The 25,932-nt window shown below is 43.0% G+C and overlaps 1 protein-coding gene and 1 long non-coding RNA gene across 2 annotated transcripts in view; one reads left to right on the top strand and one right to left on the bottom strand.

Moving 5' to 3' along the window:
* Nucleotides 1–9,060: 9,060 nt before the first annotated feature.
* Nucleotides 9,061–24,511, bottom strand: LOC118669071. Its single transcript, XR_004971869.1, has 3 exons — nt 24,431–24,511; nt 18,458–18,592; nt 9,061–10,017 (listed from the first exon to the last, which is right to left on the bottom strand). It is a non-coding gene; the product is annotated as an uncharacterized LOC118669071 (long non-coding RNA).
* Nucleotides 23,529–25,932, top strand: part of TMEM178A (transmembrane protein 178A) — a 42,906-nt gene continuing 40,502 nt past the window's right edge. Inside the window, exon 1 of the mRNA XM_036334769.1 lies at nt 23,529–24,054. Coding sequence (XP_036190662.1) covers nt 23,655–24,054 — 400 coding nt within the window. The 5' untranslated portion in view covers nt 23,529–23,654. The remainder of the gene's footprint in view (nt 24,055–25,932) is intronic.

Raw genomic sequence — 25,932 nt, 5'->3', positions numbered from 1 at the left:
AAAAAAAAAAAAAGAAGTAACAGGAGGAAGCATTTTGGATTGTCAGACAGGAGACAAGTCCCAGGCTATACTTTTGATGAGGTAGGCATTTGGCAAGGCACTTTACTTATACCTCTGAATCTTGGTTTACTTATAAAATATGCAAGATCTTTTAGTCTCTGATATTTTGTGATTTTTTTAAGAGGCTTTAATGCAATGCAGTGGTTAAAAGCAGAGTCTTTTAAAATCAGATAAAGCTGGGTGTTAGGCCTGTGTCAGCTGCTTGTTAGCTGTGTGATCTTGCAAAACTCGGACTTCCTTTTCTCCAATTTTGTCATCTGTAAAGCTAGTACAACAGTAATAGCTGCAGCCCAAACTTCTTATAAGATTAGCATAATGACTGGCACATTTATACTCTCAATAAACGGGATCTATTATAAGTATGTCTTCTTGTTACCCTTAATACCATATTCCACCTAACCAAATAGAGATACAGGCAGAAAAACAAAGCGTTTGACAAAATTTTATAGAAAAATGAAGCAAAATACTTATCCTCAGGTAACATTATTTTCAAAAGTACTTTGCTCTGATGTCATGCTAACATACATGAGGAAATGATGCATTAATAGCTCAGTGCCAAGACTATGGTTTATTTCTAATTTCATTCAGCATTCACTGAATGTCTTCTAGGTTCTGGACATTCTCCTGGCCTCAAAGATAACAAGGCAAATATGACATCTTTCTTGCTATTACAGGGCTTATAGTAGAAAGGGCAGAAGTGGACTTAAATGATATTGTCACATGACCGTGTTCACCAGGTCTTTCTTTCCTTGTGCTTTGTGGAAATCTACCCAAATTTGGAACTCAGAGGCTGGTGCCAGTTTTTAAGGTTGCCCCAAAGTCAGATTTCTCTATGATCGCCTTTGGTTCAGATGTGTCACTGCTTATATTGTCAGTCCACACAACTTCAGATCTCCTGTGTTGAAGTTTAAAATTGGTAGAATTCTTCTCTTTCAAAAAAGAATTAATTTGAAATAATATTTGGAACAAACCTGGGGAATGTGCAGATGTCTGTACAGTTTTTTGAAACAAGCATGCAAACAAACAAAAGGAGAGGGAGCCATTGGGTTTCACTTTTAAAAATAAAATGTAGTTAAGTCCACTTCCGCCCTCTCTACTATAAGCCCTGTAATAGCAAGAAAGATGTCATATTTGCCTTGTTATCTTTGAGGCCAGGAGAATGTCCAGAACCTGAGCACTCACTATGTGTAAAAATTCCTTAATCCTCACAACAGCCATAGTAAGTGGATTCTAGGATAATTTTCCTGGCGAGAAAAACCAAGGGACAGATAGGTTGAGTAATTTGCCAGTCAAACAACCAGTACATGGCTAAGTTGGGATTTAATCTCTTGCAATCTGACCAGAATCAGGCTCATATCCAGTAGTTTCTGAATGGCATGAGATACTTGTAGGCTCTTGCCGGGTAGTTCAGTTGATTAGAACATCATCCCGATACACCAAAGTTGCAGGTTCAATCCCCGGTCAAGGCACATACAAGAAGCAACCAATGAATGAATAAATAAGTTGAAGACAAATTATTGCTTCTCTCTTCTCTCTCTCTTTTTCACTTTCCCTTCCTCTCTCTCTCTCTCTTTAAAATCAATTAAAAAGAGATACTTGTAATAATTTTCTATTGTTTTATTAAATATTGAACTCAAGAAAATTAAATCACGGCAGACTGCAAATATAATTCAAACTTTTATTAAATGTCAGAATATTGGATCTTTGGAAGCATTTCACTGCTGGGCAATTATCCAGGTTTGAAGCATATATTTTCGTATTTGCTGCTATGATTATTGCATTGAGTTATAGTGACAAATCAGATTACACAGTGAGAAGAATCTCATTACTGACACTCACTCTGAGGAGGACACCTTTTGATCTTGGTTTGTGAGTTCAGATGTTGCCTTATAACCAGCAGGCCTTCTCCAAGCCTGAATATTTCTTTTGAACTACCTGCTCTGTTGAGAGAGCTGTCATTTCACTTGGAACTGGTGAGTTCTGAAGGGAAATTTATCCTTTTTTCCTTCACCGAGGTGCATGCCCACTGTAAATAAATGCTCTTGGTTTGTGAGTAAACCTGGAGATCCTATCTTAACAATTTTCTGTTTTGTTTGGAAAACCTACAATTGCTAACTATTCCACCATTTTTTCTTCTGGTCCTGGACTTAGGCTCAGGCAGAGGTCAGAGCTATCAGGGTCGACCAATTGGGGCGCCCACCAGGTGGGAACGTCGTAGCAAGGCCTTGACAAAGGTTGCCCAGGGTTGCAGGGAGTTCGGGAAATAAAAGCTCTTTTACTGTTGGTCTTACTATATTACAAAGAGTAATCTTTAAGTCTCTGTCTCCTCCAAGACATCCACATCACTTACTTCTTGTACCTATCTTTCTTCTTCTGATGTTGTCCCCCCTGACTCCTTTAAGCTGGATTTTAAATGGTACCAATTCCAACCTCGTGTTCACTTCAGTTCCAAAATCAATTCTGGCAGGAAGTGTATCAGCCTTGCTTTCAAATTAGTTCACATCTCCAGCCGGGATGTCCAGGGACAGGCCACAAAGGCTAGGCTCTGGTGTTGGCTCTGAATTCTTCCTCACCGCCCAGTACCAAGCAGCAACCTCCTGCCTGACCTCACTGCTGAGCCTGCCCTAGGAATCTCTTGCTACTGTGTTCCTCCCTTTGGGCTGAAGTTCCACATGGCCACAAACTCTGACCTGTGCCTGATTTCATTATGGCCTTGGATGATTATGCCTCAAGAATGACTCTCACTGCCGAGAGCCAAGGGCCAAGTGTAAGCTGGGAAGGTTGGGCTGAATGCTCTGCTGCCAATGGGGGAAGTTACAGGAGTGAGTTCTGAAGACAGGCTTGAGGGACCACGATGCTCACAATTCTAGAAAAGTAGTTGAAGCATCACCAAATGAGGGAGAAGAAATGCCATCAGCCTAGAGGTGAAGGGGTGGGTTGCTATACAAAAGAACAGGTGCCCGAGGTGCCCAGATTGAACCTGGGACTGAAATGAATGGCTTGCGAGCACAGAGGGCAGTGAGAGATCTGGCTAGAGGTGGGGTCGGGTGGGGTGGAGATGAGTGGGAAGAGTGAATCTTGCAGCTCTTTGACCCTTTACATGTGGGCAAGTGTGCACCTGTCAGACTGGACTCAGGATCATCACGTTTGCAGCTGGCCCTCCTTGTACTCTGGCTCATGATGCCCATTCCTGCCCGCCCTTTGCTGCCAAGGTCTCAGCGAGCCTCTTGCCTGCCAGAGTCTGGGCTCTGTCCCATTTTCAGTTTAATAGAATTGATGTTACCCAGTGCTCCCAGGACACATGGCATTGCTGTGTTTGGCTCTGGCCCTGATTACAACAGAAGGGAAAAAGAAAAGAGGACTGCCAACAAGGCCATTTCCTTCGACTTTAAGTCCCACTGAGCCTCCTGCTTCTTATGAGTGACAAGCCTGAAAAGATTCTGAGTAGGATCTTTGAATTAAAATATTTTATTTTATGTAGTCTATCAGAGAACATAGGTAGCAGAGGGATGAGATAATCTTTAATTGAATTCAGCAAGTGTTTATTAAATGTCTAGTATTTATCTGTATTACGTACATCTATAACCCTATTATAGAAGTCACAGAAGCAAAAATAATATAAAATGTGGCTCCAAACTTCAAAGGTATACCCAAAAGTCATTATAGCTTACAATCATCTGATGCATATGAAATGTAACTCATATTTCAATATGGTTCAAAGATGTTGGTATACTATGACTCCAAGGGAAGTCCTGCCTGACTTTATATATATATTAGGGATTTTTTTTCTTTCTTTATTGATTACGGTATTACATATGTGTCCTTATCCCCCCCATTGTGCGTCCCCCCACTCATGCCTTCACCCCCCTAGTGTCTGTGTGAGAACCTTTGTTTTAGTCTTACTTTCCAGTATCAGTCTTTACAAAAACTCTAACTTTATGCTCTAAAGTTCAATGAGTCCTTACACACACACACACACACACACACACACACACACACACACACACACTCTTCTAACAAGTCGGATCGGCCATAAAACTGGCCAATGAATAGCTACTGACTAGCTGGATGATCAGCCCATACATTGTTTGGCAAATTGGATCAAGTCACAGAAAAGTAGTCTCAGATAAAGCGAATGATTTAACATAATTTACTTTCTCATAGTGAGAGGCTCTATTTAACTTTCACACCCCTGTGTCTGATGTCTTTTCAGGAAATATTGTAGTCTACTTTTCAAAACTTCCCTGCTGGTGAAAGACATGCCTTTATTTTTTAATACATTCTTAATTTCCGATCTATTGGAGTAAACCAGGCCTGTGGGAAAGAAATGCATCGCATGAATACACTTTGTGAAGGTAAACACACAGAGGCATTCTGCTTTCTGTTAATTAATGACAGCCGTGCCAAGCTTTTATAGGAAACCAATTTTACTTTGAACACCAGGGAGATCTTTGAACATAAGGAACATTTCAATTTAGAAAAACTATAGCACAGCCAAAAGTCCAAATGTAACAGGTGAATTACAGTTGGTCTAGAAAACTGGATGCATCGGAATCGGTCCATGAATGTTCAGCAAATACAAATGGACTCCTGAAAATATTTTCTTGAAGCTGAAGACTACTCTAAAAGTTGGGAATTGTTCCAGCATTTTCCCAGGCATTAGAGTTCAGATAAATAGGCTTGGACTGTGGGAGCTGAGAGGCTGGAGTTGGAGCAGCCCACGGGGTAGAAGTGTGCTGTGGGCGGATGAGTGATCGATATTCTCTGCCTCCAAATAGACTGAGTTTGACATTTTTGCAGAATGGGAGTTTTGTCTTCCTCTTATTTTTATTCATTAGAGAGTTATTTATGAATGCGCTCTAACTGTGACATGACCTCCATGGTATATTTAAAGCAACTTAGGCTAGTGTTGTCAAAAGTTTCATTGTACACACAGATGCCACAAGTCAGCAGGAATGCGGAGTTGGGCAGGGTGAGAGGCAAATGATGTGAAGGTTGAGTCATTCTGCAGAGCCTGCTAGATAACCCCTGTTATGCAATGCGTTCTATTCTAGTGCCCTTACGGACTCTGCACCATCCAGACTGCATCTGCCTTGGGCTTGTGCGTAATTGTCTGCCTGGAGGTGCAGTGGGTGGGAAAAGACTGATAAAAGTCAGGCAGGACAGTTTCTTAAAATGAAAACAAATGTCTAGGTTCTCTGAGCCCTCCCAAAGGTGTCTACCCTCTGACTTCCAGGAATCAATTCTACAGAAATACCCAAACACGTGTCCACTAATACATAACAATGAAGTTAATTATCGCACCACATATAAGAATGATAAATTGGAAACAACTCTAAATGGGAGGGGGCCATAATGATGATTAATTCATGAAATGGAATATTATATAAATGGAAAAACAGCCAGACAGTTCTCTATAGATAAAGTTGTCCATCATAGATTGCTGAGGCAGAAACGTTAAATTACGTATATGAAATGTGATCCCATTCCTCTGTGTTAAAAACTGTATATGTAGCCCGGCTGGCATTGCTTAGTGGTTGAGCATTGACCTATAAACCAGGAGGTGATGGTTCAATTACTGGTCAGGGCACATGCCTGGGTTGTGGGCTCGATCCTCAGTGTGAGGTGTGCAGGAGGCAGCCAATCGATGATTCTCTCTCATCATTGATGTTTCTATCTCTCCCTCCCTCTCCCTTCCTCTCTGAAATCAATAAAATATATTTTTAAAAAACTGTGTATGTAACAGTGCTACCTTTGGGGTTTGGAGTTGGGGAAGCTGAGGGAAGGATCCGGCTTCCCATGTTTATGTTACTGGAAAGTTTACAATTAATATGTATTACTTCTGTAACTAAATATATATTTGCAAAAGGAGATAAAATAATTTAAATGCTTTCCATTCAAGATTCCCACAGTAATTCCGGGATTACACAGTAGCCAAAGGAATACTCCTTACAAACAGAGGTTCTCTAGTAGCTCTAGGCTACTGGATGAAACTTTTTTCCAAGTGTATTTCTAGGATATGTGTTCTGTCTCCTGAAAGAAAGTAGGACTATGAGTCTGCACTGTTTATTGGGGGCTCCTTTATTCTAGTGGCTTCATGATACTATTAATCATATACATTATTCATTTTCTATTTTGTAGTTTACAAAGCACTTTTTGCTTGAATCTTGAATAATACAACAAAGCTGTGAAGGGAACTATTATCCTCATTTTCAGGAAAAGTAATTGAGGTTTAGGGAAATTAGTCGATGTGCTCTAAATCACACAGCTCGTTGGGGCAGAACTGCAGTAGAAGGCAAACAGGGATTCCATCCCCAATTAGCCATTAATTCTAGATACATTACTGTTTTTCTAGGTCTCAGCATCCTCAACTATAAAACTGGGATGGGGGAAGTTTTCTAAGGATAAAAGTATGCAATTATTTAAATGAAACCTTTTAGGCACTTTCTATCCCCCACTGAACTTTGGGACAATTCCATGGACGTGTTTAAAAATACTTATGTTGTCACTAAAAAAAAAATGCTTATGTTGTAAAGACAGGGCAGACATTCTTTCTTTTAACACATTTATGTGTAAGGTAAAAGTCTGTATGTTTGTGGAGTGATTTAAAGGACAAATTATTGCAGATTGGTTGAAAGGAACCCAAGGTGATATGGTCACATCATTCCTGCTGTGGCACAGACAGGAACCTGGGAAGCTCCCCGACATTGTCCATCTGGACTAACTCAGGTGGTCATGGCCCACCAGAGGTGGATTGTGGTTCTTCTTTCTTGGCCTTGGTAGTTTCAGCTTGCTTATATGAAGATTCCATTTTAATTAGAGAGATGGCTTTACGCAGATCTAGTTGGTACATGGTAGCTCTACAACGTTTGCCAAACAGCTGAATTTGCAGTGTGAATATTTGGCAATGGGTAAATTGAGTTTTAAAAAAAAGCTTTTCTTATGACATCACATAGGCTTTCTTAGTACCATCTCCCAAACAACTAAATCCTAATCTTTAATCAACACAATTTTCTTGAACCTACACCCGCAGAGCTGTGTTTCAAGATGTTTAAGAGGTTTTGTTTTTATTCAGGTATGCTAAGGCCCATAGATCAAGACATGACTGTCATGGAAAAGATAGTTTGTTACTCACAGTTCCCAAGGGGAGGGCCTATGCCATGCCTTGGGGTGGATGTGGAGCATATAGCGCAGCACCAGGATCAGCCAGAAGGCAGAGGGAGCAAAGGGAAAGCTTGGGCAAGAGTCCTTGTTGTGGTTTCCAGGAAAGAAACAGGTGAGGCAGAGATACAAGTTTAGGATCAGCTAGTTTGAATAATACCAGTGGGTTCTGGGGAATAAGGGCTGTCTATTGGGTGATACATAGCCCTTAAAGCAGAGTGATAGTGGCTCAGGATGTGAAAGCTCAATAAAGGACCAGATTGGACTGGGATATGGATTGGTTGGTTTGCATATGAAAGGTGTGCTCCCTGGGGAGTTCTGTACCATCTCTAGGAATTGATTAGCCATGGGAAGGGCAGTCAGCCCCTCCAGAGTCAAAGGCCCTAGATGTCAAAGCATCAGAATAAAAAGACATGCTTAATACTGGCTGATATAAATGCAGTTAGACTTAAAAGAAAGCAAAGAATTGGCAAGCAGGAGAGTTCATAAAAATTGGATTGCCCTAAACCGGTTTGGCTCAGTGGATAGAGCGTCGGCCTGTGGACTGAAGGGTCCCAGGTTCGATTCCAGTCAAGGGCATGAACCTTGGTTGCAGGCACATCCCCAGTAGGGAGTGTGCAGGAGGCAGCTGATGGATGTTTCTCTCTCATTGATGTTTCTAATGCTCTATCCCTCTCCCTTCCTCTCTGTAAAAAGTCAATAAAATATATATTTTTAAAAATTGGATATATAACCTATTAGTCTGTATAATATTATGTGAACTAACGTATTACACTTACACTGCAGATCACTGGTTTGGCATTAATAAGTATGGGGACATTTATGTGTCTTTTTTTCCCTCCAAAATCACTAGATTATCATTTGAAACAGTTTATTTTTTTGGTTTTCCTGAAATTAAGCTATACAATTCCCAGGTGGCAGTGCGTTCCTAATGGTGGGATTTCCTAGCCCCTCCCATTATATATATATGACATATGTTTACATGTATAAACATATGTAACTCACTTGTCAAGTTGAGAAGCAGTATATATTTACAAATGTGTATAACTGAGTGCAAGTTGATATAAACACACAAGTTTCATTGCCTACCTTTCTTTAAGGGACAGAAAGGTACCATGGAATTTCAACAAAAACGCATCTTACAGTTGAAAAAGATATATCACATTATTGCCCCTCCAACCCCACCCCATGCCTGCCCCTTCCCTTGTTTAGTTAGAGAGAAAAGGTCCCTGAAAAATGTACAGATAAGCACACGTCTTTCATTTTTTTCAGGAGTGATTTATGTTGATATCATTGGGATCAATAGATTTGTTTGCTATACCTTATGGTACCCTTAAGCTAGTCTCCATCAAAAATTAGACAATTGAAAATTGGTTTTGTTTTTACAATGAATGATGATTGCCATTGACTCTGTTCTCTTCTATAGGCAAGTGCCTGGGTGGGGGCATCCTCCTGAACACCAGTGAGGCAGGGCAAGCCAGAGGCTGCCACCAATGCTTTGTTCCTGGGCTGGACTCTGCCAAGCACTAGGACATTGAACTGCTTCTTGGCCTGTGTGCCAAGGATTTCCTTCCATGAAGGATGGGCAAGACAAGGCTTATATACAAAAACATTTTTTAATATCTGCACCCATTTGCTTGTTCAACTTGAGAAGTAATCGGTCTCCAGGCCAGAAGCTCTCTCTGCTGGAAGATTCTGAATTAAACCTTTATTTATTTATAATATATTTTTATTGATTTCAGAGAGGAAGGGAGAGGGAGAGATAGATAGAAACATCAATGATAACAGAGAATCATTAATCAGCTGCCTCCTGCATGTGCCCCCTCATGACTTCCTGGTTCATAGGTCAATGCTCAACCATCTGAGCCACATATGCTGGCCCAAGTTAACCTTTAGATGTAACTGATTTCTTTCTCTCATGACCATATGCAATTCATCCCAAACCCTACTCAGATCTCCTCTCGGAATGGTGTTAGATACATGTAGCTCAACTTCTAAAAACGAATGTACTTTTTTCTTATCAGAACATCATTAACAAGGGGAATAAGACCCAATGCTGGGGCAACAGAGACTGGGGCAGGTGTAACTCAGCTTTAATTGAACCTCTATGTTCTATGCTTAAACCTCAGTGGTATTCTTGACACCTTTCACTTTTATGATGCTAAGAATATAAACATTCTTCAGTTTCTCCTTTTTGTGTGTGTGCGTGTTTTGGCTGTTTCTCTATAAAGCATTCATGACCTCTCCACATTCCCCTAAATGTATTAACTTAGGTCCTTTTATTTCTACTAGTTAACCTGGATGTCTTTTCTTCCTCCTGTACAATAAATTCCTCCTCTGATCAATACACTCACTCAGTATGTACCTGCCTTAAGTAACTCTCAGAGAACTTGGTGTTGGTTTTTTGTTGTTGTTGTTTTTTGTCAAAGTCCATCTTCAGAGTTTAAAGGCGATCTCTAGGGCCATGATAACTTGGGTTCAGGTTAGTAGGGCGACAGCCACATATGCTTCATTCTGTTAACTGCCAGGTGGAAAGTCATTCTGATTGAATTCAAAGTGAAGATGAAAGAAAAAAACACAATCTTCTCAGCTCATTGTTACAGGAAACAGCTCATGGTTCTGCACACATCTGAAGAACGCACCGAAGGCACCTTTCCTGTGACTGTAACAGACACAATCACTGCACTCAGGCTTCTCTGTGGCATCCTGGAGCATCCACCACAAGCATTTCTATTCCTGGATGGCAGATAGAGTAGCACCTTGGGCGAGGGAAGAGCGCTCGGCTGAACTAAATGCCTGAAAAAAGAGAAAGCCTGGAGATCAGGAGGATTGGCTCAGACATTCACTCTCCAGCTGTTAGGAATTTTAATTGTCCTATCTTTATGAACTCAGTAGACCCTTGGAGCATGATTAAAGAGGGAGGAGGGGAAGTAGTGGTGAGCTGTCTGGGAAAGGAAGCAGTTTAACCACTGTATTTGTTTCTGATTGCCGCTATAACAAATTACCACCACCTTAGGGACTTTCAAGACAATTTATTATCTTATAGTTCTGTAGGTCAGAAGTTCAAAATTAGTCTCACTGGGCTAAAGGCAAGATACTGGCAGGGTTGAATTCCTTTCTAAAAGCTCTAGGGGAGAATCTGTTTCCTTGCCTTTTCCAGTTTCTAGAGGCTTCTGTATTCCTCAGCTTACTTCCTCTACTTTCAAAGCCAGCAACAATGCATCTCTACCCGTTTTCCCATTGTACACCTCTCTCTGACTATAGCCAGGGAGGAGGTTCTCTATTTGATTTCTTTGTATGTAGAATCTAATGAACAAAATAATCTGATGAACAAAATAGAACCAGAGGCATGGATACATGGGACAGACTGACAGAGGTGGGGAGGTGGGGATGGGAGGGACTGAATAAAAGAACATATTAGCCAAAGAATATATATGCCTAGCCCATGGACACAGACAACAGTGTGGTGATGCCCAGAGGGAGGTGGGGATGGGGTCTGGGTGGAGGTAGGTAAAGGGTGTGGGATGAGAAACATCTGTAATAGTGTCAACAATAAAATAATACAAAACAAACAAACAAATAAATAAATTCTTGGGATTAGATTGGCCCTACCTGGATAATCCAATATAATCTCCTCATTTCAAAATTGTTAATCACATTTGCATAGTTCCTTTTGCCATCCTATATGATAAAATGCTAATATGCAAATCGACCAAACAGAGAAACGACTGGTCTCTATAATGTGCACTAACCACCAGGAAGTAGATGCTCAACCCAGGAGTTGCCCCCTGGTGGTCAGTGCGCTCCCACAGGGGGAGCACCACTCAGCCAGAAGCCGGGCTCACCACTAGCAAGCTCAGTGGCAGTGGTGGGAGCCTCTCCCGCCTCCACTGCAGCACTAAGGACTGTGAGAGGGCTGAGGGACACCCGCTCCTGCCCCTCCCCCCATGCACGAATGTCATGCACCAGGCCTCTAGTATAAGATAGCATTTCCACCAGTTGAGAGATGAGGGGAATTATTCTATCCTACCACTAGCACAAAGTTGATGTCCTTACTGAGATAGCAAATAGAAGCTTCTACATTTAGACCTATCTTTTTTGTTTCCCTCATATCTAATGAGATATCCATAGATTTTTTTTTAAATTATCTATTTGACAGCAAATCAGTCTGTGAAAATGAAATTTGATTAAAGGCAAATAATAACATTAATGATACCATACTTTCTCTTTATTCAAATTATTTAATTTCAGTTTTAGGGATAACTTTGGTCTTTCCTTCTCTGTGTCTCTTCTTCAAACATACATGACCTTTCTCTTAAAAATATTTTTTTTTTTATCTTCCTGACCTCTCTAGGTATAGAATGAGTCCTCTCCTTTCTTTGACTGCCAAAGTTCTCAATAAATTAATCAACATGTATTACCTTTTATCCCCCTCACCTTCTGGTCATCCCTTAAACACTAGAAGTTTGATGTGTCCTAATCTCTCTATTGGCACTGACCTGCTGAAGGTCCCAGGGGTCATGTCACTAAGACCCCGTCTCTCAATTCTGCTGTCAGTTGGATGTTCCTACAATTCTCAATACATTGACCAGGCCCATCTTGAAACTCCCCATTGCTGCCTTGTGTGGCTCTCCTGATTCACTCTCAAAATGCTGCCAGACCGTGGTTCCCCATCCTTCTCCTAGCCCTTGCCTCCACACATGGCCTCTGCTCTTCTCTTCTACACTAACTTTCACAGACTTCTCTACATAGCTGCCTCTATGTGGATATCTACCAAATCTACTTTTCTAACTATCTGGTGTTAGCTTAAATTTCCAAATTTGTTCTCTCTTCTGTTTTATTTACATACTTGCTTATATGAAGGTTATTTATTTATTTATTTTTGTCAACAAACCCGCCATCGTCTTAGTTGTCTTGTCTGAATCTCCAGCATTTGAGTCTGACTCTTTTTTCCCCCTTTAGTTGACCTATTCACTATTTTCATTCAAACTGTTTCTGGCAGCTTTTCCTTTCCTTGCAATGCTGCCATCATGACTCTCATCATCCAGGCCTGGTTGATCTCAAGTTCTCCTCCCCAATTACCTTATCACCACTGCTAGATTAATTCCCAATCTCTCTTCTTCTGTTATGTCATTCTTCTTTTCTTCATTGCCTAAGACCCAGTAATGTTTAAACTCTCTGCAGTCTGAATCTAATCAATATTTCCAAATTTACCCTAAACTTTTCAATTTCTCCAAACTCTCTGTGCTCACTGTCTTGTGAACATGCCTTGTTCATTACTATCTCTGGGTTCACATGGTTTTCCATTCCTGAAATACTTTCTTTCTCTCTACCAATTTACTTTCATAAATCTTTCAAAGCTTGAGTTCCAATTTCCCCAATCAATACTTTTTTGGCCATCTCTACTTATAAAATTTCTCCTTCCTTTGAACACATTAACATTTGCTGCACACATTATAGACTAGCAGAGAATTTCTAGAAGGTCTAGTCATCCACCCACCCATCTTCCTGCAACTGTCACGATGTCCTCAATTCTTTCCACTGCTACTACAGAGAAACTCTGCCTAAGACAACTTCTCCACTAGTCTACCAGATCCCTTCCTTCTTGCCCATTCACCAAAGACCTCCACCTTGCTGAATTCAATGCTTAATTCTCATTTCTTACTTTGTTTGACCAATCAGAAACTTTGAGACCTTGATGACTCTCTCCTATTTGAAACCCTTTCTTCACTTGGCTTCCAGGACTCCCATCTCTCTGGCCACTCACCCTCAACTTCTTTTGCTGGTTCCTACTCATCTCCTAGATCTCAACTAGTAGCAGTTCCATGTCTCAGTCCTTGGCCCTCTTCTCTTTTCTATAATCAGTTACTCCCTGGGTGACATCATCCAGTCTCAGGGTTTAGAGTACCATTTATATGTAGATTCTGTTGGCATTCAAATTTATGCCTTTAGCCTGATCTTCTACCCTGCTCACTCAGCATCTCCACTTAGATATACAATAGGCACCTCAAATCTAGTGCACCCCTACTGAGCTTCTGTACTTTATAGAGTCTTCCCCATGTCCACGGAAGATACTCTATCCAGTCCCCTTTTTTTCCTCTCTCACCATGCATTGTACATATCAGAAAATCTTGTTGGCTCTACTTTCAATATATATCCAGAATCCAAACCACTGTTGTCACTCCACTATTATCATCTGATCTCTGCCATCTCTGTATAAATGATGCAAATAACAGTAAGAGTGTAGGCCCTGGAGTCACATCTTGTAGGCTTCAATCCCCCATCTGACACTTCCTAAGGGTATAACCTTGGGCAAGTTATTTATCCTCTCTATGCTTCAGTTTCATCATTTGTAAAATAATAACAATAATAATAATAATAATACCACTATGGTTGTTACAAGTGTTAAATGAGAAAAACATAAAGTGCTTAATAGAGTGCCTGGCAAAAGTATGTGATCAGCAGTAGAGTGCCTGGCAAAAGTACTCAGCAAATGTGATCAGCAAATGTTAGCCACATGCTATTAGTCTATAAAGCTATAAAAACTCCATGACAATAGGTGGAAAGTAGTAGACAAGAAGATCAGAGTAATGTGAAATGGCCATTCTCCTAAGCATAAGCCATCCAAATCTTTCAATACCCAAACCCACACTGAACCAGGTATGGAATTATCTTTCCAACCCATTCTGATCTGTGCCTACTGCTTAGTTATGTTGCTTATTTTTCACAGCTTTTACTTATAGATTTAGAGAATAATACAGTTGACCCTTGAAGAACCCAAGAGTTAGGGGCACCAACCCCTGAGCAGTCAAAAATTCACATATAACTTTTGACTCCCCCAAAAGTTAACTACAGTTATCCCTTGATATGGTTCTAGTACTCCTGTAGATACCAAAATCCGCAGGTGCTCAAGTCCCTTATATAAAATGGCATAGAACAATGCATATAGTTTGACCCTCTTTATCCATAGACTCTTAACTATGGATTGAAAATACTATTTTCAAACTGTGATTGGTTGAACCTGCAGGTGCAAGAACCAGGGATAAGGAAGGCCATCTGTATATTTATTGAAAAAAAATCCCCATTGTTTTCCAACTTGTGCTGTTCAAGGGTCAACTGTAGTGTAGCTCACATTTCTTGATCATGTATTATTTGCTATTGTCACCTCTTTTTCCTTTGTCTTAGGAGTAATTTCTATAGCTTCTCTTCTCTAAACTTCCTTTCAAGTCCCAGGAACCTCAGACAATCTTCTTCCTGATTCTGGCTATCTTCTGAGCTGACCTCCCACTTTCAGGATTCCATATTGAGTTTGCTGTCATTGTTACAAATATATTATTTAAACGAGTGCTCTATAAACCTGGTTAACAATACTGGTGTGAGAGCTGTTTTAAGTTCTTACTTTATTGACACAAAGAAACTGGGTTTCTTGGCAAAAGTGGTTGATCTGGAATAGAAAAGGGTAAACTGCTGGGTGAGAATGGAAAAAGCAAGTAATTAAAATTATACCCTGCCCTGGCTGGTTTGGCTCAGTGGATAGAGTGTTAGCCCGTGGACTAAAGGGTTTTGGGTTCAATTCCTGGTCAAGGGCACATACCTAGGTTGCAGGTTCAATCCCTGGCCCTGGTCAGGGCACAAATGGGAGGCAACCAGTCAATGTTTCTCTCTCTCTCCCCTCCCTCCTCCCTTACACACCCTCTGAAAATCAATGGAAAAAATATCCTTACTCCTAAGGTGCGAAATTTAAAAAAAAAAAAAAAGCATAAAACCATGCCCACAAAATGTAGGACAAAAAAGAGTCAGACAGCTTCCAGAAAAGGAAATTGAGAAACTAAATAATTTCCCTAAATATCCAGAAAGTAACCTCTTGAAATTAGGATAAAACTTCAATGTTTAAAACTTTGGGGATTTATTTTGGCTAAATCCAAGGATCCTTAGGAGAAAATCCCTTTTTGTTGTACTTTTGTTTCAGCAGGATTCATAAGGGCATATGGTGATCTGGTTGGAAAACACTAAGAGACATCTCCCCCACTGCCAGCCCCTTCTCTGACTTGCCACTCAAATGATCTAAGGCTCTTGATCACATACAGATTGCAGACACCAGATAAATTAGGCAGATGAAACTCATACATCAAAGCCACCTACTTGGATTCCTTTTTGGCCATTGGTGCATTTCCTGTCTCTCTCTCTCTTTTAATTAGCCTCATAAATCTGACCCTGACAAGGTCCTACCTCTCCATACCAAAAGAGGAGGTGAGATGGTAATTTGTCCTCAAGCTTTCATTTACTTCTCCACTTGAGTGACTATCAATGCCCTGTGGCACCCATTCATTACAGGGGCTCAGGTGCAGCTGTGGGGATGTGTGTGCCAAGTCCTGCCAAACTGGATACTCCTTCCAAAAGAGCAGGATGGGGTCTCCAAGCACTGTGCACATCAGATGATCACACTCCACGGGGCCTGCTGAAACCCTGGCATGCTGAGAGCTGTAAACAACATAACACATTGTTATGTATTCTTCAGAGTATTTGACTTGCAATGGCTATTCACATACTGATGAATGATTACCTGGACTCAAGTAATTTTTCAAGAGGTTTATCCAAATCAAGCATTGAAGATAAAAACAGAGTTGTCCAGGTTGGGGGCCTGGCTGTGATGGGGGACCTGTGTTGAATTCATCATTTTTAGGGACATCTGACTCAATCTTTGTCTCCTGGTCTTGACAATGGGAATCTGGAATGTTGACCTAGCTCATGTGGGCCAAGTTTGAATTTCTCATTATTCCTGGAGAGCTGCCTTCTATGTTCTAGTAGCTGCATCTTGGCTGAGTCTTGGGTCATTCCTGAGTCTTTCCCTTTCTCCCTGCCCTTGTAAGAAGGAAGCTATCTCTTTTTCTTCTCTCAGGTGGATGCTATCTGCAGTTGGCTTGGTGCCTCCTTGTCCTCTCAGGGCTTCCCCAACCCCTTGCACTGGGAGGGGAAGGTCGGGCACTCCCTATATTCCCCTAACATGATTTGCATCCCCCAAAATGCAGTAACTATGAGCAGGCATTCTCTGCAGAGGCTTTTCTATCTAGTCCATTTAAAGTCCTTGAGAAATGGAGATACCTCATCGCACTCTGACAGCTTATTTCGGCTATTCACAAAGCAGTATTAAACCTCTTTTATGGGCTCATAACAGCCTATTGAGAGAGCGTAATGGTTTCTCATACTTTAGAATGCCCACCATTCCACCAATACTATAGACAATTTATGTTTTTGGGGGCCTTATGGTAGGCCTCCATGCTTTTCATTAGGGCATAATTCTTGGGAGAATAATGTTCTATACTGCACCTGAGATCATGGCTGGCACATGTGAGCAGTCACCAGATATTGTTGGTGATGACAAATGACAGCAATGACAACAGCTGCCATTTATATATGGAGCACTTATATGTCAGCCTTTATGGTCACTCTGTGCTAAGTGCTCTATATTGATTCTCACAGAAACTTTAAGAAGGATATTATTACTCTTATCCCCATTTCACAGACAAGAAAACAGAGGCTTGGAGAGGCTAAGTAAATCCCTCCCCCCACACTAAAATTTGAACTAAACTCTCTATGACTCCACATCCCAGACTTTACAGTGTCTTGTCGCTGTCATTATTGTATATCCTTAGACTCCCCTGTCTTGGCTTTGGGTACATGCATTTTCTTGGTTTTCTTCCTACCTTTCTTCCCAATCTCCTCTTGCGATAGAGCTCTAAGTGCCTCAGAGCCAGCCTTGACCTGAACCTCTTCGTTTTCTAGCTACACTTTCCCCTAAGCCAGTGGTCGGCAAACTCATTAGTCAACAGAGCCAAATATCAACAGTACAATGATTGAAATTTCTTTTGAGAGCCAAATTTTTTAAACTTAAACTCTATAGGTAGGTACATTGTTATTAACTTAATCAGGGTACTCCTAAGGCTTAGGAAGAGCCACACTCAAGGGGCCAAAAAGCCGCATGTAGCTCGAGAGCCGAGAGCCGCAGTTTGCCGACCACGGCCCTAAGCAATCTCATCTAGTCCCATGAATTTAAATATCAAGATACATATAACACCTTTACGCTGACATCTCTAAAATCTAATCTTCATTCCAGACTGCTTCCCTCACTCTCAGTTTCATAATTCCAATTGAGATTTCTAAATGGCATCTCAAACTTAAATTCAAAACAGATTTTCTTTTTTACTTCTCCTCCAAGCATGTTCCACTTCTCAGTGCATGATACCACCATGCAAGCACTCAAACCTGAGGTGTAGGCATGGTTCTTCATTTCTCCTTTCCCTTATGTGGAGTCACAGTAATTCTTATTTCGATCTCTACACCTCTCTGTTTCTGATGAAGGCTCTTTAGTCTAAACAATTAATACCCCTGTCTGGACTATTACAGTAGCCTCCTGACTGGTGTTCCTGCTTTCTACCCCTAGTCCCAATCCATTTTTCACATACTCTTCTGAGTGACATTTAAAACATGACTCAACTCATTCCCTTCCCCTGCTTAAAATTCTTCAAAGATTTTCTTTTGACTAAAGTCCAACTCTATCAGATGGCCTTCAAGACCTTGTATGATCTGGCCATTGGCTGACTCTGCAACGGAATCTCATACCACTTGCTGCCTCGCTCACTGCTCTCTGCCTATGGTGGTCTCTTTTCAGTTCCCAGTGGCACAGAGCTCCATGCCTCAGGACCTTTGTATTGGAGGTTTTCTCTGCCTGGAGTAGAACTCCCTGGCCCATGAGTGCTCAAATGTTAGTTGAACAATTGAGAATAGTAGATTGCCTCTCCTTATATGAATAATATAAATAATAAGCACATTAAAATGTTATTATCAACTTATTTAGCCATTTGTATTTATGATATTTAAATTATATGGGCTTGACATAATTAAGCAATGAGTTTTCTAAAGCATGTTTATATGTTTACATGAATGGAGTAGGGACAGGAAGGGAGCAGGAGTGGGAATGGGAGGAAACGTTAATTAGCCTGTGATAATCATGAATCATTAATCCTGTGAGACAGATGTTAATATCCATGTTTTAAGAACCAAGGTGATTAGAAGAGGTTAGGTAAGTAACTGACTAAGGGTGAGCAGGTCGGCAGCAGTGGGTCTGGAATTTACAGGTGGTCTGACTCCAGCAAACACGTGTGGTCCCCAGGTCCTGGAGCCTTGGAGCAGACACAGCTGAGAGCTGAGGTTTGAGGGTGAGAAAAAGGACACATACCTGGAAACACTGGCTTTTTTGTTCACATGGGAAGCATCACTGGCTGCGGTGAGTTGGAGAGACTGGACATCTTAGTTATATCCAATTCTGTCTTGGTTGTCAAACATGGCCTCCATGAGCTGAATCAGGCCGCACCTTCAAGACACGGTATCCATACACACAGATAAGGTGGGAATACAGTTAGGTATGACAATTAATAAGCCACCATCTGCTAAACATCACACTCTGAGTGGGACTTAACATGGTTATGGGTTTCTTTGAACATTTTTTTTTTCACCATATGTGCTTAAAGTCTCTAAAAAGGAAACAGCTTAATCCAGGAATGTGAAAAAGAATGGTGACATTCTGTAGTGTGTCAGTGAAATGAGAAACTTATCAGGCACTGTCTATTTCGGGGGGGGGGGGGGGGGGAGTTGTGGTATTTTACGGTTCCAGGCTTCCAGTTAGTGACAAAATGGCACTGCCAAGATGACTTAGCACAAGTGTGGGGTGGAGAAGGGCACTGCGGTAGGTGCTACTTCTAAAAGTTACTTTTGGCTTTGTCCTGGACTAATTTTGACACAAGTACAGAAAATAGCCCTTTTCCTCCAAAGCCTAACTGAAATAACATCTAATCGGCTTGCCTTACACATATTCTTCCTGATGGATAGTATCTCTCTGTTGCATTGTGTTTGCACCTCTGTGCTAGCACTCATCCCAGGCCATCTCTCTTTTAGCCACTTGCATTTCTATCTTCTTCCTTCTCCACTAACCCACAGCTCCTGAGGGCACAAACCATGTTTTTTTCATCTTTGCATACGTCAGTGGGACTTAGCACAATCACTTACACTGGAGGTACTCAATATGCTTTGTTGAATTAAAAAATAAAATTATTTTAGGAAAAACAATTTAGAATCATGACTGCAACACAACATGCCTCAATTATTTACAGATATGACACACTGTAGATCAGGAACATAATGGGCTATATCCTTACATTAAATGCTAAAACAATTTTACCAAGAAAAAAAAAATCTCCACTCATTATGAAAGCCGGTGTGTGGTTTAGGTTAAGTTGCATTGAGTAAATTTTGTGGAATCCAAATGTTTGAAATAAAGAGTGATGTTGCTTTTGGTCTTGGCCCTGGGGCAAAGGGTGAAAGCCTTTTAGAATATTCATGGTTAGCTTAGCATAGGTATGTCAATAAATCATGGCCATAGCTCTCTGATAATCAGGTCTCCCTCTCTCTCTCTCTCTCTCTCTCTCTCTCTCTCTCTCTCTCTCTCTCTCTCTCTCGACATTTTTATAGAGAAATTATTTTAAAACTTCCTGACTGTAAAGAGAAATACAATGAATGTCATAAAGCACCTATATATTATGATAAGTGTGTTTAGAGCAGGCAAAGTATTTTGTTTTCTAAATATTTAAACATAGCCAACACATCAGTTGGGATGTTAAAATGCCATGGGAATACTGACAGCAACAAAGAAGGACTTTAGAGCAAGATAGCAGATAATTCTCTCTAACCTAGAAAGGAGAGTGGAAGATGAGGGATTACATAATCAAAGTCACATCTGAAGAAGATGCATTTGGCAACAGTATACAGGATAACTGCAGGCAGGGTTGCTCCTGGAAGGGTGGGGACCAGGAGGAAGCTGTAATAAGAATGCAGATATGAGGTGAGAGGGGCATAATGACAGCAAGTAGTAGATACGTAGAGGAAAATTTGGCTATAAAAGACTTGTGAAAGAAAAAATCCCCACGATTTTGTGAATGTGATAGATATTTCTAAAATAGTGAGCCTGAGTGACTTGAAGGATTTGTCAATATAGGAAGTAGGGAGGGGTAGCTGAACCATAGGGAAATATGAGTTTACTTTTGGACATGTTGAGTTCAATCGTACAGTGAGACACCCAGATGGAAAGTCTCTGGCTCTATCCTGTCATTTTAGGACATTGTTGTTCTCAGAGGGATGCATGGGGGATATCAGATCTGCAGACAGCAAAGAGATATTTAGGGCAAGTGAAGAACAAACTAAGTTTGAAAACGTTGAGGTCACAGCACAGCCACGGCTGAGACATGCTACAGTGGTCTGGCTGGATATTTGATGTCACAGCATGCTGCCTCCCTGCCAGGCTAAATGCCCTCATACATTGACTGTATTCTGGGCTAGACTTCTGTTTCTACTCGTCTATAAGTACTTAGCTTGTAGTCAGGCATTAGAACATGACAACTTTAGAATTTTTTAAATGTAGGAAAATAATCCTTATTTTACGGTGGCCCGAAATATTGAAGCCTCCAAATTTGCAAGGTAGACATGTAAATCAGAGAGTTAATATTCTGACTGTAATGACAAGATGCCTGATCTAATCCTCCTGGTAAAGTTTAATTCATCCTTCAAGAACTAACTCAAAGGTTACTGTCTCTAAGCAGTTTCTTGACTCCCCAACAGTTAATTTTTTTCCTTGTCCATAGTCCCACAGCTCTTGGTTCTTATCTCTACTAGAGCACATAGAACAGTCTATGTCTATGGGTTGCCACTAGACTGGTTGCATCTTGAAGATGGGAACTATTTATCTGTGTATTTCCCACTTCCCTAACAGAGTGGGGTTAGTGGGTGGCATTTCATTGTTGGAAATACCCAAAAGAGAAATTTTAAGGACACGGATGGAGCCATGTGCAGCTGCCGTAGCAAAGCCTGTGTACGCATCATATGTCACATCCCTGCTGATGGCGTTAATGCTGCACCAGCAGAGGCAGTGCGCTCATTACATGCTGCTGGCCCATATTTGTAATGTGTGACATTTTTTAATGAAATACTGTCAAGGGTAATTCATCATATAGTAACTTTTGGATTATATGCTGAGACGGGTCTTACACATAGACACATTGCACTTGGAGGATAATGCTGTTTTCAAAGGAGGGTATGATCCTAAGGGTCTGGCTAGGAAAATGCGGCTGAATATTAGGCTCTTTTAAGTTCATCAGATGTGCCTGAAAAAGAGGTTTCCTTTTGTCTACTCCAGTTCAGGACGGTCATTGTGTAAAGAGAATCAGGTGACTCTGAAATGGGGCAGACTATTTCTTTCCTGCAGAACATCAGTGTTTGAAAGGGAGTGAAGGCTTGCTACAGGTTTGTAATCACTTTATCTCAAGAGGCATTTTAAAAAAATAAAAGGACTCATGACAACTTGAGTGAATTTCAGATGTCAACCGTTGAAGGTGTTCTCTCTGCGTATCCACACAGATCTAGGATTTTACGCCTATTACAGAGAATAAATAAAAGGAAGTTTCTAAGTCTCATCATTTTTGTGTAAGTCCAGATAAGACGCCTTTGATGAGCTTAGCATTTCCTTTTAAGGGAGAGCTTATAGGTGAGAGGAACACTAAAATTATAATTCTTTGTCTTCCTTAATTAGACTGGAGCTTACCATAGATCTTGCTGAAGCTGTGAGAAAATCCAAGCAATAATTCACATTGTCAGGCCAGCAGAAATGGGCACGGGGGTCCAATATGACTGAAAGATTTGCTTAAGTGATCTGTCGGTTAACTGAATAGCTCAGAAGGGGTACAAGTCTTCATTGGAAATATACCCTCTGAAGATAGTACAAAGAGCAATGAAAAAAATCTGAGCAAGATTCTTATACCACCTTTACAAATGTCATTCCAGAGGAACTGTGTAAATCACATTAATGCCAATTGATGTGGGGGCACTAATTAATAAGTCCCATTAAATGGTGGAGTAATGACATTTAGCATCTAATGACTGCCTCATAATCTTTTGATCATTAATATTTCATAGCATAAGAACACAAGAACTGGCATCCCTGGGTTCATGCAGCATGGCTCTCCAATCTCTGACATGGCCCCAAGAGGACTAAGTGGCACAAGGACTAAGGGTATTGCACCTCTGATGTAAGGATGCACAACACAAGCAATTAACTCTTTCAGTTCCGTGGGTCCTAACATTTCCTCATGTGAGAAAACTATGCATCTGCCTGCCATTCTCAGAATTAACATCTGTGACTACTGGGTGCCCTGAAGAACAGCAGGGAGCTGACATGTGGACTTTGGGGTGTAGCATTGCTCTGTTGCTGACCCTCCCAGCTCATGCAAGACACTGCACAGGAGAAAAAGGCATTACTTTGATTTATTACCAGGGCTTTCCTTATTCAAAGGCAATGATCACCTCACAGAGCAGGTGCCATAGCAAGGGTTTATTGATCCGATGCCCTCCTAGAAATTCCAGGAGGATGCCACTCTGGCAAGAGATGGAGATGGTTAAGGAAAAGGAAGCCCTTCTCGGAGCAGGCTGCAGTGAAGTGGAAGAAACTCTCTGGCCATGGGTCTACCGCTCCAGGGACACCCGGGGGCTCTTTTCTTTCACAAGAGGGGCTGGAGCAGAGAGAACTCAGAGCTTGCAGTGGGCAGGTGAGAGGGAAGGAGGAAGGCGACAGAGCTGCCAGGGGCGGGAGAAAGGGTCTTCAGCTCCAGATCAAGATCCCAAAGAGTTAAATGCTGCCAAGCAGCGCGACCTGGGTGGGATTTGCTTCTGGGTATAAAACAGGACGCTGATCGAAATCAAGTGGGACAAGTGACAAGGCTGAGTCTGATGTTGGTGGATGTCTTTTCACGTCGTTGGAGGGCAGAGGACCGGAGGCAGGCAGTGGGCTCAGCCAGTCCAGGGCAGGGACCAAAAGGGACGCGGAGCCGGTGAAAAGAGGGACACATGGGAGGAGAGAAGAGGGAAAGAGTTGAAGAAAAGTAAGGGGAAAGTGGGAACCAGGGTAGGGGGGGGGGGCGGGGGGGGGAGGGGAGAGAGAAGAGAGAGGGCGGCGAGGAGGCATTAAGAAGGGAAGGGGGGTCGCTGGAGAGAAGGGCCGACAGTTCGATCTGGAGGAGGGGAGAGGGGCGAGGGGCGTGAGCGCGGGGTGGGCGCAGAGAGAGAGCAGAGGGGCTGGAGGAGGAGGGTGAGAAAGTGCGATCGGCAAGGCGCGGGGAGAGGGGTGGGGGCGAAGATTCTGGGCGGGGAAGGGGACAGGAGGGTGGTGGGGAGGAGAGATAAGAAGGGGAAGAGGGAGAGCGCGGGGCCAGCAGCCGGGTGGGCGGGGAGGCCGCGGGAGGGAGCGCGGAGGAGAGCCGAGGCCAAGTGCATTGTGTCTGGCGGCGGCGCGCGAGCCCACCGGCGGCGGCGGGGCTGCGGCGGGGCGGGGAGCCATGGAGCCGCGGGCGCTCGTCACGGCGCTCAGCCTCGGCCTCAGCCTCTGCTCCCTGGGGCTGCTGGTCACGGCCATCTTCACCGACCACTGGTACGAGACGGACCCCCGGCGCCACAAGGAGAGCTGCGAGCGCAGCCGCGCCGGCGCCGACCCCCCGGACCAGAAGAACCGCCTGATGCCGCTGTCGCACCTGCCGCTCCGGGACGCGCCCCCGCTCGGGCGCCGGCTGCTCCCCGGCCGCCCCGGGCACGCGGACCCCGAGTCCTGGCGCTCGCTGCTGGGGCTCGGGGGGCCGGACGCCGAGTGCGGCCGGCCGCTCTTCGCCACCTACTCCGGCCTCTGGAGGAAGTGCTACTTCCTGGGCATCGACCGGGACATCGACACCCTCATCCTCAAAGGTGAGCGGCGGGCGCGCCTCGCTCCCCGGGCGCCCACCCGCGCGCGCGCGTGCTGTGCAGCCGCGCCTCCCGGGGTCACCTCCCCACCGCGTCCCGGTGCCCGGGCTCCCTCCGGCACATTCTGTCCTCCTCCCCAGCCGCCTCCACTCTAGATCCTTTCCCCCTTCTTCCCCGTTCTCCTTCCTTCTCCCACTCCCGCACTTGATTCCTCCAGAACTCTCTTCTTTCCTCCCCATCCTGTTCTTCCTTTTCCCCTTCCCTCGGGTCCGTGCTTTAGCGCCCCCCCCCCCCCCCCCCGCCTTTCTCTGCCGCTTTCCTCCTTTGCCCTCTGAGTTCCCTCTGCTTTCCCTCTCCTCCGCCTCCCTGTCTTGTGCACCTGCCGCACTTGGAACGCGTGTCCATTTTCTTGAAGCGGCTCCCCACTGGGCTCCCAGCAGGCTCCTTCCCTCAAGTTGTGCTTTCCTTTTTGAAATAACGGTTGGAAGAAAAGTGGTGCAAACCTGGGGAGGCGGGGAGAGGGGCTTTTTCCATACGGAGCTGATGCTGGTGGCAGAAGGAACTGATGTGGTAGCTGCCAGGCTAGTGGGGAGCTCAGGAGGCCCGAGGAACCGGCCCCCAAACCTCCTAAACTGCCGGGTTCTTAGGGATTAGACCTCAACGATAGCCTCAAGGCGTTGGTGGAACTCAGCCGAACACAGATCGGACATCTACTAGTGCTTTGTTCCACCTCGGTGAGGACGCTGCACACCATCCTCAGTGTCCACTCTAGACACACCTGGGTGAGGAGAAGAGAGAACCTGCCCAAACCCTTGCAAGTAGAGCTTTCCGGATTCGCGCGTGGAATCTCTGCATGATCACTCTCTGTTACTTTTGTGCCAGCTTGTAAGGCTGCTTCGGTCGTTGTTTTGTCATTTGGCACTGAGTTGTAGAGCATCAGTTTGCTCTTCTGAAATCTATGCATCACCTGGGTCCTATGTATGGAATCACATAGTTTAAAAAAATAATCTCGTTTATTCAATGTGACAATCCTATTGGGGAAGCTCATTTCTAATTTTCAGAGCTCCGGCCTTAATACAACATTTTTGGAGATGCAATAAATAAATAAATAAACCTTTCTCTTGGACTAGCAAAAAAAAAAAAAAAAAAAAAAAGAAAGAAAAGAAAAAGTCTAAAATCAGTACATGTTTATATTTAGTAGCCATTCAGGAAAACAAATGAACAGACTTGTGTTGAATTCCACTTTGGAATGGAATTGCTTAGAAAGGAGGAGGTTAATAATATTTTGGCCTTCAGAACCTTGTTAGTTGGCATATTCTTCATTTCTCAAATGTGTTGACTTCCAGCTTCCCATGGCTCGCTCAGCTGGGGTCTGCCATCTGAAACCTGTCTGTTCATGGAGGGACTCCAGAGCTTTGGGGGACCAGACACAGGAGCCTTCCCTTGGAGAGTGCACCTTTTTCTTTCCTCTCCTAACTTGCATCTAAATCTGATTTCTCCTCATGACGATGCTGCATAATTAATTCTGATAGTAGCACAGCACATGAACAAACTGTAAACGCTGGATTTGGAGGCTCAGTTATGGAATGCTCATTTAGGCAAGGCAATTTAGAAAGATAAGCGGTGTAGTCTGTCTTTGGAAATGACAGAGCTGCATTTCCTTGCACTCTTTCTATGCCTAGAGTATCTGGTTGCAAGTAGATTGCATATAGAGTAATGCCTGTACCGTCAGGCAGAGGCCAACCCAACTGCAGCAGAGGGACCCCTCCAGGACACTGCACATTTCCGCCTCTGCAGGTGCCCTGGCTCGCTGAGGTGCTTAGCTCCTGGGTAGTCCAGAATCAATAATCCTAGAGACAGAGGGACTTTAGAGGTCATTGA

This window comes from Myotis myotis, unplaced genomic scaffold (genome assembly GCF_014108235.1).
Source record: "Myotis myotis isolate mMyoMyo1 unplaced genomic scaffold, mMyoMyo1.p scaffold_m19_p_14, whole genome shotgun sequence".
NCBI classification, from domain to species: domain Eukaryota; kingdom Metazoa; phylum Chordata; class Mammalia; order Chiroptera; family Vespertilionidae; genus Myotis; species Myotis myotis.
This window is presented reverse-complemented; position numbering and strand designations above follow the sequence as displayed.